At 53.7% G+C, this 17,041-nt stretch overlaps 1 protein-coding gene across 1 annotated transcript in view; it reads left to right on the top strand.

Annotated features, from left to right (window-relative positions):
• Positions 1–16,731, top strand: part of LOC309801690 (Golgi-associated RAB2 interactor protein 4-like) — a gene marked incomplete at both ends in the record, with an annotated part of 50,630 nt that extends 33,899 nt beyond the window's left edge. The window contains one exon of the mRNA XM_082646763.1: positions 16,695–16,731. Within this exon, the coding sequence (XP_082502889.1) occupies positions 16,695–16,731 (37 nt within the window). The remainder of the gene's footprint in view (positions 1–16,694) is intronic.
• Positions 16,732–17,041: the final 310 nt, after the last annotated feature.

Here is a 17,041-nt window from a genome sequence, read left to right as displayed (position 1 = left end):
CACAAGGCTGCAAAGACCTTAGAGCTCACCAGGCTCCTTCCCTTGGAGTTCGTGAGTATCTCCACTCACAATCGTGAGAAACAACAGCTGCGCGTGAAGCTTGCCACTGGCCGCTGCTTCTACCTGCAGCTGTGTCCCCCTCTGGACGCGCGGGAAGACCTCTTCGCCGAGTGGGAACAGCTGATTTACCTCCTGCGACCACCAGTGGACAGTGCAAGCAACACCTATGCCGTTCCCGTCTGGGACATGCCCTGCATGCCTGTGTTCGAGGAGGAGCAGGACGGGAGGAGCCCGGCCGTGGAGGATTTCCAAGGAAAGGGGCATCAGGACCAGGTGAACGTCAGCAGCCTGCACACGTGCCCTGAGGTGGCCGGGGCCACGCCTGCAGCTTTTGCTGGGGGGCACGGAATCCAACTGGACTCCCACAAGCCCGATACCATGCCCGATGTGGCCACTGCGAAAGCAAAACCTACTACAGGGCTCGACAAAGCGTCAGCATCGCAGTCAACGATTAAGGTGGAGACAGCAGGGGTCCAGGAGGCACCGCATCGGGTGCTTTGAGCACGGCAGTGATCAAGTCTCCTGCCGCTGAAGAGCGGAGCACGGCCATAGCAGTCACAGCCAGCGACTGGCCCGGAGGAAGCAAAACCAACAGAGCCACTGGGGACACTGCCACAACATCCCTGAGGAGCGGGAAAACGGCCTTGGCAGGTGCTGAGAAGAATTCAGAGTATGCTTCCAGCACGTCCACCAGCCTCTCCCCAGGGGCCGGCATGACTGTGGTCGGAGCAGAACCTACCAGCAAGACTGTCAAAGCAAGAGCCGACAAGGACGATGAGGGGACCCTCGTCTCAAGCTTGCCACAGGAAGGCAAAGTGAGCGAACAGGATGGCAGCTCACAGAGAGTGTCCCAGGCCCGCAAGGGAAGAAGGGAGAGGAGGGAGCACTCGGGAGAGGACAGAGCTCTGACGAGCCCCAAGCTCTGCAGTTCCGTGGAAAGCCACCACAAGGCAGCGGGGAGCAAGACAATCCCCAAAGCAGCTGGCCCGTTCTCAGGCGGCCGCAGAGCCACTAGAGAGGACCAAAAGGCCAAAGGCCACGGCAGCCCGGGGGGCAGCGAGCAGGGCGCTGCTCCCAAAGGCATCAGCCGTGCTCCTATCACCAGTGAGTCCAAGACCTCGCACAAATCGGGCAGGAGCTTATCTCCAGTGCGTTCAGGTCCCACCACCAACATACTCAGCAGGATCAGCTCTTTCTTCAGGAATGTGAGAGCCAGACTTACAAAAAAGACAGTGGCCTCATCACGAAATAAACATGGGAGCATCCTGGCGGAGCCAGTGGAAGGGACCCGAGTGGAGGCCATAACAGAGACAGCAGAGAGTGGCCAGGGCCTGGAAATCACCGGTGTGACATCTGAGACCATGGAGCCAGTGACCGTTGAAGCCCATCAATAGGACCTAGAGCTGGGAGCTGCAAAGGGGACCAGGGCTCTGGGAAATACCCCTGGAGAGCCCATTTCAGCTTCCTTACTGCAATTTAAATAAAAAAACATACAGTCTGAGAACGCAGGCAGTGTTTTGTCTGAATTTCTAGGTCCCGAAGCCCAGGCGTAGCCTCACAGTGGATTCTGTGATGTCAGCTGTGCCACAGTCTGAGACCCAGTGTCCAGGCAAGGGCAGCCCCACCTCACACGCATGCTCAGCACCAACAGCACTGCTCCATCTGGCTTCCACTCCTTTCTGGCTTTGCCCCCCAGGACCATGGCTCAAAGTCAGACTATGGTCTGGGAAGCTCTCTTTCACTCTCCCGCTATTCTTTTTTTTTTTTTTTTTTTTTTTTTGCGGTACGCGGGCCACTCACTGTTGTGGCCTCTCCCGTCACGGAGCACAGGCTCCGGACGCGCAGGCCCAGCGGCCATGGCTCACAAGCCCAGCCGCTCCGCGGCCTGTGGGATCTTCCAGGACCGGGGCACGAACTCATGTTCCCTGCATCCTCAGGTGGACTCTCAACCACTGCGCCACCAGGGAAACCCCCCTATTCTTTTTATAAACGCTTATTCCCCCTGAAGGTCTGTAAACAGAGCCAGAATAGGACTCATGTCCCCTCGGGCTATTCAGTGGACAGAAATAAGGGCGGCAGTATTAGCTAGCAATCAGAACAGCAAGCACTCTCATCTAGACTTAGCCGTTCCCTGCCCAGGTATATACCCTGGAGAAACACACATGGTCTAAGAAACAACTCTGAGAATGTTTAGAGTAAAAATAACTTAACAGCACAACACGGGCAACAGCCCAAATTTCCATCAGCAGAATTCATACAGCAGGATAGGATGAGATTGGAATATTCAATAGTGAAAAATAAATGAGCTACACACATTAGCATAGATCAACTTCTCATGGTTTTTAAAAACATCAGAAGAATGGGATACAGTTCCACTCATGGAACCATTCTGAAACAAGCTCAAACAACGGATTGCATAGGGTCCATGTTTAAAAAAACGGTAGCTAAACCTGAGGGAAAAGTCAAGGCAAAATGGAGGACATTTTTCTCTAGGGTGGAAAGGCTAAGTCAAGGAGGTTGACACAAGGCTGTTAGTGCTGCTTGGAATTGTTCTGTCTCTGAAGCAAGATGGTAGGTACACAGGTGTTGTAGTTTTCACATTTTACTAACTCTGAAATCAGGATGGTCCTACAATCACCGTGGCAGTTGTGATGAAGTTATTGGCCAATGCCTTTCTCTTTTAATCACTTGTATTTATGCACAAAAATGATGTTAGAAAGGCTTGGCATCTTTAAAGGACATTTATTTAAGGTAAAGTACAAGAACACTTGTTTGGTTATTAGGAAAAGAAGGAACGATATGCCTATTTTACAGATGAGAACACTGAGGCTCAGAGAAGGTAACCTGCTGCAGTCGCACAATGGGATCTTTGCAGAACAGTGATCCACCAGCCCACTTCTCTATGCAAAGCCCTGTCTGTAGTATGCGAAGGAAGCAAGCAAACAAGCCTGAGCTAGGACCAGCACAAGAACCCGCGGCACCACCATCCTTACCATCATGTTCCAACACTACAGAGATGAGCATCAATTTTACTAGATTGAGGGGAGGGAGGTGTGGGGGCCGAGAGCCGGTTTTCGAACTTCTGTGAGCTCACAGCTCTTAGCTGGCCTTATCTCGAGAGCATCCAGTCCACCCTTGAGCTGTGTCTGGCTCCCAGGCTTCTACCTCTAGCCTGTGGCATGACCCGGGCTGCGGCCAGAAACAGGCTCCCACCTGGAATTCCAGCGTTCACTCCTGGAACGTCCAGCATCCAGTCCTCCTCCAGCCACTAATTCAACTTTTGAATGCCCTGCTCACAAGGGTTTCTCCACACCAAATCTGCAGGAACTTTTTTCTTCTGGGGCTCCAAAACCAAATCCTTAAACCTCACATGAGGGAGAGTATTTGTTAGGTCAGAGCATCCTTGTTGATTGGACCTCCAGTTTGTGACTTCCACAGACCTCATCACGGGAGGCTGGGGAGAGGTCTCTTCTGTTGGTGGACGGAATGGTGGGCACTTGGTGGGGAGCACTGATGAGAAAGGGAGCCAGCCCAAGACCTACACATATGCACTGTTTCCCCTGGCCAAACAAGGTTCCTGACCCCAGAATTAACCCAGAGTTTCCCAGAAGACTAGGAGCTGCAGGGAGCCGCAATTAATGCTTTACTCTCCACCAGCTTTTCCTTGGACCCAAGGAGGAGAAATTACAGAAAGATCACATCACACTCCATTGATCTGATGATTTCCACACAGGCAAGTGCAGGGAAACACTAGTCTGAAGGAAGAAAATGCATTAAAAACACGTGCACAGGGACTTCCCTGGTGGCGCAGTGTTTAAGGATCCGCCTGCCGACGCAGGGGACCCGGGTTCGAGCCCTGGTCCAGGAAGATCCCACATGCCACGGAGCAACTAAGCCCGTGCGCCACAACTACTGAGCCTGTGCTCTAGAGCCCGCGAGCCACAACTACCGAAGCCCGCACACCTAGAGCCCGTGCTCCCCAACAAGAGAAGCCAAAAATAAATAATAAAATAAATTTACGGGAAAAACAACACGTGCATAGCCCTTAGCTGTTTATAAAGTTCTTGAATGTGTGTGCCCCCTTCCGATTCTCACGTCTTTCCACTTTGCGGATAAGCAAGCGGAAGTTCAGAGCATTTGAAGGACTTGCTCAAGGTGGCAGGTGATGGTGCAGAGAGGGAGCTACCTCGGTGCAACAACTTTCAGACAGTGTGCCACCCCGGTCCCGCACAGAGGTACACAGATGTTGGAGGAGACAGGACAGCACGAGTCATGATCACAACTCTGAGTGACAAATACAATGAGAGACGTGTGTTTGGGGACTGGATCTATTCAGAGGAGGGGGTCTGGGGCATGGGAAGGAGTTCTGGGTTAGGGAAGGCTTCACAGGGGAACTGGCACTCACCATCGTCCACGTTTACTGAGATTTTATGAAAGGACAGAGTAAGGACCGCCACTGCCAACTCTGCCCTATTCGATGCAATTAAACCATGAGCTTAAATGGTTCAAATTGATCCCATCGTCTTACATTGCTATAGATTTCATCCAGTAGCTGAATTTGGGGGAGGAAAAGAAAAAGGACCCACACAAAACTTTCCCACTTGAAGACATTTTTATTTTGGTAACGCACCTGAGTCCCTGGCAGGATGGGCCTGTCCTCCGTGGGGGCAATGGGGTGTTTGGGAGAGGATGGGGGCCCTGCCCTGAGGGGGCAGCTGGGGGATGAGGCAAAGGGCTCTGTGACAGTGATAGGTCACAAAGGGCTTTGTGACACTGATAGGTCACAAAGGGCATCAGAGGATAAATAGGCTGTGCCAGGGGGTTAGGCTGACAAAGTGGTTACTTCTCTCACTAGGACGGAAGTTCACCACAGCCTCTTGGGGAGATAAAAACCCAGAAGCAGAAGTGAGGTGAGGCGGAGGGGGAGCCTACCGTACCTCTCGACACACTTGAAGAGATTCAGCCTGGGCACCAGGCGCCCTACAGCGTCCCAACTGTGATCATCTGTGCCCCTACACACACCCCTGCCTCTGGGAGACCCGGAGGCAAACGTGGGGGCCTGTGGGGCGGGCTTGGAAGACTTGCCACAGGGCAGCCTGTGTGACGCATGAGCATTGCAGCTCGCTCTTCTGCCAGTGAGGCCGAGGGAGGGAAGGTCCAGGGATCCGCCTTAACCGCGCTGCCTGTCGTGATCAAAGACAGCCATGAGTGGGGACTCTCTGCTCCCGTATAACACGGCCCAGAGCAGCACCTGGGTGGACCTGTTCAACACCACCACGGGGAAGCTGCAGCAGCAACTGCACAAGGGCGAATACGACCATTTCAAGTACGCGCCGATATTCGAGAGCGACTTCATCCAGGTCAGGAAGAGGGGAGAAGCGATTGAGGTGCACAACTGGGGCGGCCTGGTGACCATGGGCATCACATCCACCAGCCCCGTCCTCCCGCTCCCAGACATCATGCTGCTGGCCCAACGGGCCACCGGCTGTGAAAAGCACGCCGAGCGCAGCCAGGCCACCAAGGGCAAGAGCCACAAGGCTGCAAAGACCTTAGAGCTCACCAGGCTCCTTCCCTTGGAGTTCGTGAGGATCTCCACTCACAATCGTGAGAAACAACAGCTGCGCGTGAAGCTTGCCACTGGCCGCTGCTTCTACCTGCAGCTGTGTCCCCCTCTGGACGCGCGGGAAGACCTCTTCGCCGAGTGGGAACAGCTGATTTACCTCCTGCGACCACCAGTGGACAGTGAAAGCAACACCTATGCCGTTCCCGTCTGGGACATGCCCTGCATGCCTGTGTTCGAGGAGGAGCAGGACGGGAGGAGCCTGGCCGTGGAGGATTTCCAAGGAAAGGGGCATCAGGACCAGGTGAACGTCAGCAGCCTGCACACGTGCCCTGAGGTGGCCGGGGCCATGCCTGCAGCTTTTGCTGGGGGGCACGGAATCCAACTGGACTCCCACAAGCCCGATACCATGCCCGATGTGGCCACTGCGAAAGCAAAACCTACTACAGGGCTCGACAAAGTGTCAGCATCGCAGTCAATGATTAAGGTGGAGACAGCAGGGGTGGCAGGAGGCACCGCAGCGGGTGCTTTGAGCATGGCAGTGATCAAGTCTCCTGCCGCTGAAGAGCGGATCACGGCCATAGCAGCCACAGCCAGCGACGGGCCCGAAGGAAGCAAAATCAACAGAGCCACTGGGGACACTGCCACAACATCCCTGAGGAGCGGGAATACGGCGTTGGCAGGTGCTGAGAACAATTCAGAGTGTGCTTCCAGCACGTCCACCAGCCTCTCCCAAGGGGCCGGCATGACTGTGGTTGGAGCAGAACCTACCAGAAGACTGTCAAAGCAAGAGCCGACAAGGACGATGAGGGGACCCTCGTCTCAAGCTTGCCACAGGAAGGCAAAGTGGGCGAACAGGATGGCAGCTCACAGAGAGTGTCCCAGGCCCGCTAGGGAAGAAGGGAGAGGAGGGAGCACTCGGGAGAGGACAGAGCTCTGACGAGCCCCAAGCTCTGCAGTTCCGTGGAAAGCCACCACAAGGCAGCGGGGAGCAAGACAATCCCCAAAGCAGCTGGCCCGTGCTCAGGCGGCCGCAGAGCCACTAGAGAGGACCAAAAGGCCAAAGGCCACGGCAGCCCGGGGGGCAGCGAGCAGGGCGCTGCTCCCAAAGGCATCAGCCGTGCTCCTATCACCAGTGAGTCCAAGACCTGGCACAAATCGGGCAGGAGCTTATCTCCAGTGCGTTCAGGTCCCACCACCAACATACTCAGCAGGATCAGCTCTTTCTTCAGGAATGTGAGAGCCAGACTTACAAAAAAGACCGTGGCCTCATCACGAAATAAACATGGGAGCATCCTGGCGGAGCCAGTGGAAGGGACCCGAGTGGAGGCCATAACAGAGACAGCAGAGAGTGGCCAGGGCCTGGAAATCACCGGTGTGACATCTGAGACCATGGAGCCAGTGACCGTTGAAGCCCATCAATAGGACCTAGAGCTGGGAGCTGCAAAGGGGACCAGGGCTCTGGGAAATACCCCTGGAGAGCCCATTTCAGCTTCCTTACTGCAATTTAAATAAAAAAAACATACAGTCTGAGAACGCAGGCAGTGTTTTGTCTGAATTTCTAGGTCCCGAAGCCCAGCCGTAGCCTCACAGTGGATTCTGTGATGTCAGCTGTGCCACAGTCTGAGACCCAGTGTCCAGGCAAGGGCAGCCCCACCTCACACGCATGCTCAGCACCAACAGCACTGCTCCATCTGGCTTCCACTCCTTTCTGGCTTTGCCCCCCAGGACCATGGCTCAAAGTCAGACTATGGTCTGGGAAGCTCTCCTTCACTCTCCCGCTATTCTTTTTTTTTTTTTTTTTTTTTTTTTTTTGCGGTACGCGGGCCACTCACTGTTGTGGCCTCTCCCGTCATGGAGCACAGGCTCCGGACGCGCAGGCCCAGCGGCCATGGCTCACGGGCCCAGCCGCTCCGCGGCCTGTGGGATCATCCAGGACCAGGGCACAAACTCATGTTCCCTGCATCCTCAGGTGGACTCTCAACCACTGCGCCACCAGGGAAACCCCCCCTATTTTTTTATAAACGCTTATTCCCCCTGAAGGTCTGTAAACAGAGCCAGAACAGGACTCATGTCCCCTCGGGCTATTCAGTGGACAGAAATAAGGGCGGCAGTATTAGCTAGCAATCAGAACAGCAAGCACTCTCATCTAGACTTAGCCGTTCCCTGCCCAGGTATATACCCTGGAGAAACACACATGGTCTAAGAAACAACTCTGAGAATGTTTAGAGCAAAAATAACTTAACAGCACAACACGGGCAACAGCCCAAATTTCCATCAGCAGAATTCATACAGCAGGATAGGATGAGATTGGCATATTCAATAGTGAAAAATAAATGAGCTACACACATTAGCATAGATCAACTTCTCATGGTTTTTAAAAACATCAGAAGAATGGGATACAGTTCCACTCATGGAACCATTCTGAAACAAGCTCAAACAACGGATTGCATAGGGTCCGTGTTTAAAAAAACGGTAGCTAAACCTGAGGGAAGAGTAAACACAAAATGGAGGACAGTTTACTCTAGGGTGGAAAGGCTAGCTCAAGGAGGTTGACACAAGGCTGTTAGTGCTGCTGGGAATTGTTCTGTCTCTGAAGCTAGATGGTAGGTACACAGGTGTTGTACATTTCACATTTTACTAACTCTGAAATCAGGATGGTCCTACAATCACCGTGGCAGTTGTGATGAAGTTATTGGCCAATGCCTTTCTCTTTTTATCACTTGTATTTATGCACAAAAATGATATCAGAAAGGCTTGGCATGTTTAAAGGACATTTATTTAAGGTAAAGTACAAGAACACTTGTTTGGTTATTAGGAAAAGAAGGAACGATATGCCTATTTTACAGATGAGAACACTGAGGCTCAGAGAAGGTAACCTGCTGCAGTCGCACAATGGGATCTTTGCAGAACAGTGATCCACCAGCCCACTTCTCTATGCAAAGCCCTGTCTGTAGTATGCGAAGGAAGCAAGCAAACAAGCCTGAGCTAGGACCAGCACAAGAACCCGCGGCACCACCATCCTTACCATCATGTTCCAACACTACAGAGATGAGCATCAATTTTACTAGATTGAGGGGAGGGAGGGGTGGGGGCCGGGAGCCGGTTTTCGAACTTCAGTGAGCTCACAGCTCTTAGCTGGCCTTATCTCGAGAGCATCCAGTCCACCCTTGAGCTGTGTCTGGCTCCCAGGCTTCTATCTCTAGCCTGTGGCATGACCCGGGCTGCGGCCAGAAACAGGCTCCCACCTGGAATTCCAGCGTTCACTCCTGGAACGTCCAGCATCCAGTCCTCCTCCAGCCACTAATTCAACTTTTGAATGCCCTGCTCACAAGGGTTTCTCCACACCAAATCTGCAGGAACTTTTTTCTTCTGGGGCTCCAAAACCAAATCCTTAAACCTCACATGAGGGAGAGTATTTGTTAGGTCAGAGCATCCTTGTTGATTGGACCTCCAGTTTGTGACTTCCACAGACCTCATCACGGGAGGCTGGGGAGAGGTCTCTTCTGTTGGTGGACGGAATGGTGGGCACTTGGTGGGGAGCACTGATGAGAAAGGGAGCCAGCCCAAGACCTACACATATGCACTGTTTCCCCTGGCCAAACAAGGTTCCTGACCCCAGAATTAACCCAGAGTTTCCCAGAAGACTAGGAGCTGCAGGGAGCCGCAATTAATGCTTTACTCTCCACCAGCTTTTCCTTGGACCCAAGGAGGAGAAATTACAGAAAGATCACATCACACTCCTTTGATCTGATGATTTCCACACAGGCAAGTGCAGGGAAACACTAGTCTGAAGGAAGAAAATGCATTAAAAACACGTGCACAGGGACTTCCCTGGTGGCGCAGTGGTTAAGGATCCGCCTGCCGAAGCAGGGGACCCGGGATCGAGCCCTGTTCCAGGAAGATCCAACATGCCACGGAGCAACTAAGCCCGTGCACCACAACTACTGAGCCTGTGCTCTAGAGCCCACGAGCCACAACTACCGAAGCCCGCACGCCTAGAGCCCGTGCTCCCCAACAAGAGAAGCCAAAAATAAATAATAAAATAAATTTACGGGAAAAACAACACGTGCATAGCCCTTAGCTGTTTATAAAGTTCTTGAATGTGTGTGCCCCCTTCCGATTCTCACATCTTTCCACTTTGCGGATAAGCAAGCGGAAGTTCTGAGCATTTGAAGGACTTGCTCAAGGTGGCAGGTGATGGTGCAGAGAGGGAGCTACCTCGGTGCAACAACTTTCAGACAGTGTGCCACCCCGGTCCCGCACAGAGGTACACAGATGGTGGAGGAGACAGGACAGCACGAGTCATGATCACAACTCTGAGTGACAAATACAATGAGAGACGTGTGTTTGGGGACTGGATCTATTCAGAGGAGGGGGTCTGGGGCATGGGAAGGAGTTCTGGGTTAGGGAAGGCTTCACAGGGGAACTGGCACTCACCATCATCCACGTTTACTGAGATTTTATGAAAGGACAGAGTAAGGACCGCCACTGCCAACTCTGCCCTATTCGATACAATTAAACCATGAGCTTAAATGGTTCAAATAGATCCCATCGTCTTACATTGCTATAGATTACATCCAGTAGCTGAATTTGGGGGAGGAAAAGAAAAAGGACCCACACAAAACTTTCCCACTTGAAGACATTTTTATTTTGGTAACGCACCTGAGTCCCTGGCACGATGGGCCTGTCCTCCGCGGGGGCAATGGGATGTTTGGGAGAGGATGGGGGCCCTGCCCTGAGGGGGCAGCTGGGGGATGAGGCAAAGCGCTCTGTGACAGTGATAGGTCACAAAGGGCTTTGTGACACTGATAGGTCACAAAGGGCATCAGAGGATAAATAGGCTGTGCCAGGGGGTTAGGCTGACAAAGTGGTTACTTCTCTCACTAGGACGGAAGTTCACCACAGCCTCTTGGGGAGATAAAAACCCAGAAGCAGAAGTGAGGTGAGGCGGAGGGGGAGCCTACCGTACCTCTCGACACACTTGAAGAGATTCAGCCTGGGCTCCAGGCGCCCTACAGCGTCCCAACTGTGATCATCTGTGCCCCTACACACACCCCTGCCTCTGGGAGACCCGGAGGCAAACGTGGGGGCCTGTGGGGCGGGCTTGGAAGCCTTGCCACAGGGCAGCCTGTGTGACGCATGAGCATTGCAGCTCGCTCTTCTGCCAGTGAGGGCGAGGGAGGGAAGAGCCAGGGAGCCGCCTTAACCGCGCTGCCTGTCGTGATCAAAGACAGCCATGAGTGGGGACTCTCTGCTCCCGTATCACACGGCCCGGAACAGCACCTGGGTGGACCTGTTCAACACCACCACGGGGAAGCTGCAGCAGCAACTGCACAAGGGCGAATACGACCATTTCAAGTACGCGCCGATATTCGAGAGCGACTTCATCCAGGTCACGAAGAGGGGAGAAGCGATTGACGTGCACAACTGGGGCGGCCTGGTGACCATGGGCATCACATCCACCAGCCCCGTCCTCCCGCTCCCAGACATCATGCTGCTGGCCCAACGGGCCACCGGCTGTGAAAAGCACTCCGAGCGCAGCCAGGCCACCAAGGGCAAGAGCCACAAGGCTGCAAAGACCTTAGAGGTCACCAGGCTCTATCCCTTGGAGTTCGTGAGGATCTCCACTCACAATCGTGAGAAACAACAGCTGCGCGTGAAGTTTGCCACTGGCCGCTGCTTCTACCTGCAGCTGTGTCCCCCTCTGGACGCGCGGGAAGACCTCTTCGCCGAGTGGGAACAGCTGATTTACCTCCTGCGACCACCAGTGGACAGTGAAAGCAACACCTATGCCGTTCCCGTCTGGGACATGCCCTGCATGCCTGTGTTCGAGGAGGAGCAGGACGGGAGGAGCCCGGCCGTGGAGGATTTCCAAGGAAAGGGGCATCAGGACCAGGTGAACGTCAGCAGGCTGCACACGTGCCCTGAGGTCGCCGGGGCCACGCCTGCAGCTTTTGCTGGGGGGCACGGAATCCAACTGGACTCCCACAAGCCCGATACCATGCCCGATGTGGCCACTGCGAAAGCAAAACCTACTACAGGGCTCGACAAAGCGTCAGCATCGCAGTCAACGAGAAAGGTGGAGAGAGCAGGGGTGGCAGGAGGCACCGCAGCGGGTGCTTTGAGCACGGCAGTGATCAAGTCTCCTGCCGCTGAAGAGCGGAGCACGGCCATAGCAGCCACAGCCAGCGACGGGCCCGGAGGAAGCAAAACCAACAGAGCCACTGGGGACACTGCCACAACATCCCTGAGGAGCGGGAAAACGGCCTTGGCAGGTGCTGAGAACAATTCAGAGTGTGCTTCCAGCACGTCCACCAGCCTCTCCCCAGGGGCCGGCATGACTGTGGTCGGAGCAGAACCTACCAGCAAGACTGTCAAAGCAAGAGCCGACAAGGACGATGAGGGGACCCTCGTCTCAAGCTTGCCACAGGAAGGCAAAGTGAGCGAACAGGATGGCAGCTCACAGAGAGTGTCCCAGGCCCGCAAGGGAAGAAGGGAGAGGAGGGAGCACTGGGGAGAGGACAGAGCTCTGACGAGCCCCAAGCTCTGCAGTTCCGTGGAAAGCCACCACAAGGCAGCGGGGAGCAAGACAATCCCCAAAGCAGCTGGCCCGTGCTCAAGCGGCCGCAGAGCCACTAGAGAGGACCAAAAGGCCAAAGGCCACGGCAGCCCGGGGGGCAGCGAGCAGGGCGCTGCTCCCAAAGGCATCAGCCGTGCTCCTATCACCAGTGAGTCCAAGACCTCGCACAAATCGGGCAGGAGCTTATCTCCAGCGCGTTCAGGTCCCACCACCAACATACTCAGCAGGATCAGCTCTTTCTTCAGGAATGTGAGAGCCAGACTTACAAAAAAGACAGTGGCCTCATCACGAACTAAACATGGGAGCATCCTGGCGGAGTCAGTGGAAGGGACCCGAGTGGAGGCCATGACAGAGACAGCAGAGAGTGGCCAGGGCCTGGAAATCACTGGTGTGACATCTGAGACCATGGAGCCAGTGACCGTTGAAGGCCATCAATAGGACCTGGAGCTGGGAGCTGCAAAGGGGACCAGGGCTCTGGGAAATACCCCTGGAGAGCCCATTTCAGCTTCCTTACTGCAATTTAAACAGTCTGAGAACGCATGCAGTGTTTTGTCTGAATTTCTAGGTCCCGAAGCCCAGCCGTAGCCTCACAGTGGATTCTGTGATGTCAGCTGTGCCACAGTCTGAGACCCAGTGTCCAGGCAAGGGCAGCCCCGCCTCACACGCATGCTCAGCGCCAACAGCACTGCTCCATCTGGCTTCCACTCCTTTCTGGCTTTGCCCCCCAGGGCCATGGCTCAAAGTCAGACTATGGTCTGGGAAGCTCTCCTTCACTATCCCGCTATTCTTTTTTTTTTTTTTTTTTTTTTTTTTTTGCGGTACGCGGGCCACTCACTGTTGTGGCCTCTGCCGTCACGGAGCACAGGCTCTGGATGCGCAGGCCCAGCGGCCATGGCTCACGGGCCCAGCCGCTCCGCGGCCTGTGGGATCTTCCAGGACCGGGGCACGAACTCATGTTCCCTGCATCCTCAGGTGGACTCTCAACCACTGCGCCAGCAGGGAATCCCCCCCCTATTCTTTTAATAAATGCTTATTCCCCCTGAAGGTCTGTAAACAGAGCCAGAACAGGACTCATGTCCCCTCGGGCTATTCAGTGGACAGAAATAAGGGCGGCAGTATTAGCTAGCAATCAGAACAGCAAGCACTCTCATCTAGACTTAGCCGTTCCCTGCCCAGGTATATACCCTGGAGAAACACACATGGTCTAAGAAACAACTCTGAGAATGTTTAGAGCAAAAATACCTTAACAGCACAACACGGGCAACAGCCCAAATTTCCATCAGCAGAATTCATACAGCAGGATAGGATGAGATTGGCATATTCAATAGTGAAAAATAAATGAGCTACACACATTAGCATAGATCAACTTCTCATGGTTTTTAAAAACATCAAAAGAATGGGATACAGTTCCACTCATGGAACCATTCTGAAACAAGCTCAAACAACGGATTGCATAGGGTCCATGTTTAAAAAAACGGTAGCTAAACCTGAGGGAAGAGTCAACACAAAATGGAGGACAGTTTTCTCTAGGGTGGAAAGCCTAAGTCAAGGAGGTTGACACAAGGCTGTTAGTGCTGCTGGGAATTGTTCTGTCTCTGAAGCAAGATGGTAGGTACACAGGTGTTGTAGTTTTCACATTTTACTAACTCTGAAATCAGGATGGTCCTACAATCACCGTGGCAGTTGTGATGAAGTTATTGGCCAATGCCTTTCTCTTTTAATCACTTGTATTTATGCACAAAAATGATGTCAGAAAGGCTTGGCATCATTAAAGGACATTTATTTAAGATAAAGTACAAGAACACTTGTTTGGTTATTAGGAAAAGAAGGAACGATATGCCTATTTCACAGATGAGAACACTGAGGCTCAGAGAAGGTAACCTGCTGCAGTCGCACAATGGGATCTTTGCAGAACAGTGATCCACCAGCCCACTTCTCTATGCAAAGCCCTGTCTGTAGTATGCGAAGGAAGCAAGCAAACAAGCCTGAGCTAGGACCAGCACAAGAACCCGCGGCACCACCATCCTTACCATCATGTTCCAACACTACAGAGATGAGCATCAATTTTACTAGATTGAGGGGAGGGAGGGGTGGGGGCCAGAAGCCGGTTTTCGAACTTCAGTGAGCTCACTGCTCTTAGCTGGCCTTATCTTGAGAGCATCCAGTCCACCCTTGAGCTGTGTCTGGCTCCCAGGCTTCTACCTCTAGCCTCTGGCATGACCCGTGCTGCGGCCAGAAACAGGCTCCCACCTGGAATTCCAGCGTTCACTCCTGGAACGTCCAGCATCCAGTCCTCCTCCAGCCACTAATTCAACTTTTGAATGCCCTGCTCACAAGGGTTTCTCCACACCAAATCTGCAGGAACTTTTTTCTTCTGGGGCTCCAAAACCAAATCCTTAAACCTCACATGAGGGAGAGTATTTGTTAGGTCAGAGCATCCTTGTTGATTGGACCTCCAGTTTGTGACTTCCACAGACCTCATCACGGGAGGCTGGGGAGAGGTCTCTTCTGTTGGTGGACGGAATGGTGGGCACTTGGTTGGGAGCACTGATGAGAAAGGGAGCCAGCCCAAGACCTACACATATGCACTGTTTCCCCTGGCCAAACAAGGTTCCTGACCCCAGAATTAACCCAGAGTTTCCCAGAAGACTAGGAGCTGCAGGGAGCCGCAATTAATGCTTTACTCTCCACCAGCTTTTCCTTGGACCCAAGGAGGAGAAATTACAAAAAGATCACATCACACTCCTTTGATCTGATGATTTCCACACAGGCAAGTGCAGGGAAACACTAGTCTGAAGGAAGAAAATGCATTAAAAACACGTGCACAGGGACTTCCCTGGTGGCGCAGTGGTTAAGGATCCGCCTGCCGATGCAGGGGAACCGGGTTTGATCCTTGGTCCAGGAAGAACCCACATGCCATGGAGCAACGAAGCCCGTGCGCCACAACTACTGAGCCTGTGCTCTAGAGCCCGCGAGCAACAACTACCGAAGCCCGCATGCCTAGAGCCCGTGCTCCCGAACAAGAGAAGCCAAAAATAAATAATAAAATAAATTTACGGGGAAAGCAACACGTGCATAGCCCTTAGCTGTTTATAAAGTTCTTGAATGTGTGTGCCCCCTTCCGATTCTCACGTCTTTCCACTTTGCGGATAAGCAAGCGGAAGTTCAGAGCATTTGAAGGACTTGCTCAAGGTGGCAGGTGATGGTGCAGAGAGGGAGCTACCTCGGTGCAACAACTTTCAGACAGTGTGCCACCCCGGTCCCGCACAGAGGTACACAGATGGTGGAGGAGACAGGACAGCACGAGTCATGTTCACAACTCTGAGTGACAAATACAATGAGAGACGTGTGTTTGGGGACTGGATCTATTCAGAGGAGGGGGTCTGGGGCATGGGAAGGAGTTCTGGGTTAGGGAAGGCTTCACAGGGGAACTGGCACTCACCATCGTCCACGTTTACTGAGATTTTATGAAAGGACACAGTAAGGACCGCCACTGCCAACTCTGCCCTATTCGATACAATTAAACCATGAGCTTAAATGGTTCAAATTGATCCCATCGTCTTACATTGCTATAGATTTCATCCAGTAGCTGAATTTGGGGGAGGAAAAGAAAAAGGACCCACACAAAACTTTCCCACTTGAAGACATTTTTATTTTGGTAACGCACCTGAGTCCCTGGCAGGATGGCCCTGTCCTCCGCGGGGGCAATGGGATGTTTGGGAGAGGATGGGGGCCCTGCCCTGAGGGGGCAGCTGGGGGATGAGGCAAAGGGCTCTGTGACAGTGATAGGTCACAAAGGGCTTTGTGACACTGATAGGTCACAAAGGGCATCAGAGGATAAATAGGCTGTGCCAGGGGGTTAGGCTGACAAAGTGGTTACTTCTCTCACTAGGACGGAAGTTCACCACAGCCTCTTGGGGAGATAAAAACCCAGAAGCAGAAGTGAGGAGAGGCGGAGGGGGAGCCTACCATACCTCTCGACACACTTGAAGAGATTCAGTCTGGGCTCCAGGCGCCCTAGAGCGTCCCAACTGTGATCATCTGTGCCCCTACCCACACCCCTGCCTCTGGGAGACCCAGAGGCAAAAGTGGGGGCCTGTGGGGCGGGCTTGGAAGACTTGCCACAGGGCCGCCTGTGTGACGCATGAGCATCGCAGCTCGCTCTTCTGCCAGTGAGGCCGAGGGAGGGAAGAGCCAGGGAGCCGCCTTAACCGCGCTGCCTGTCGTGATCAAAGACAGCCATGAGTGGGGACTCTCTGCTCCCGTATCACACGGCCCGGAGCAGCACCTGGGTGGACCTGTTCAACACCACCACGGGGAAGCTGCAGCAGCAACTGCACAAGGGCGAATACGACCATTTCAAGTACGCGCCGATATTCGAGAGCGACTTCATCCAGGTCACGAAGAGGGGAGAAGCGATTGACGTGCACAACTGGGGCGGCCTGGTGACCATGGGCATCACATCCACCAGCCCCGTCCTCCCACTCCCAGGCATCATGCTGCTGGCCCAACAGGCCACCGGGTGTGAAAAGCATGCCGAGCGCAGCCAGGCCACCAAGGGCAAGAGCCACAAGGCTGCAAAGACCTTAGAGCTCACCAGGCTCCTTCCCTTGGAGTTCGTGAGGATCTCCACTCACAATCGTGAGAAACAACAGCTGCGCGTGAAGCTTGCCACTGGCCGCTGCTTCTACCTGCAGCTGTGTCCCCCTCTGGACGCGCGGGAAGACCTCTTCGCCGAGTGGGAACAGCTGATTTACCTCCTGCGACCACCAGTGGACAGTGAAATCAACACCTATGCCGTTCCCGTCTGGGACATGCCCTGCATGCCTGTGTTCGAG

Source organism: Mesoplodon mirus (assembly GCF_964341445.2).
Source record: "Mesoplodon mirus genome assembly, contig: SUPER_3_unloc_2, whole genome shotgun sequence".
Classification (NCBI taxonomy): domain Eukaryota; kingdom Metazoa; phylum Chordata; class Mammalia; order Artiodactyla; family Ziphiidae; genus Mesoplodon; species Mesoplodon mirus.
The sequence above is the reverse complement of the archived record's forward strand: the minus strand, read 5'-3'. Positions and strand labels throughout refer to the sequence as shown.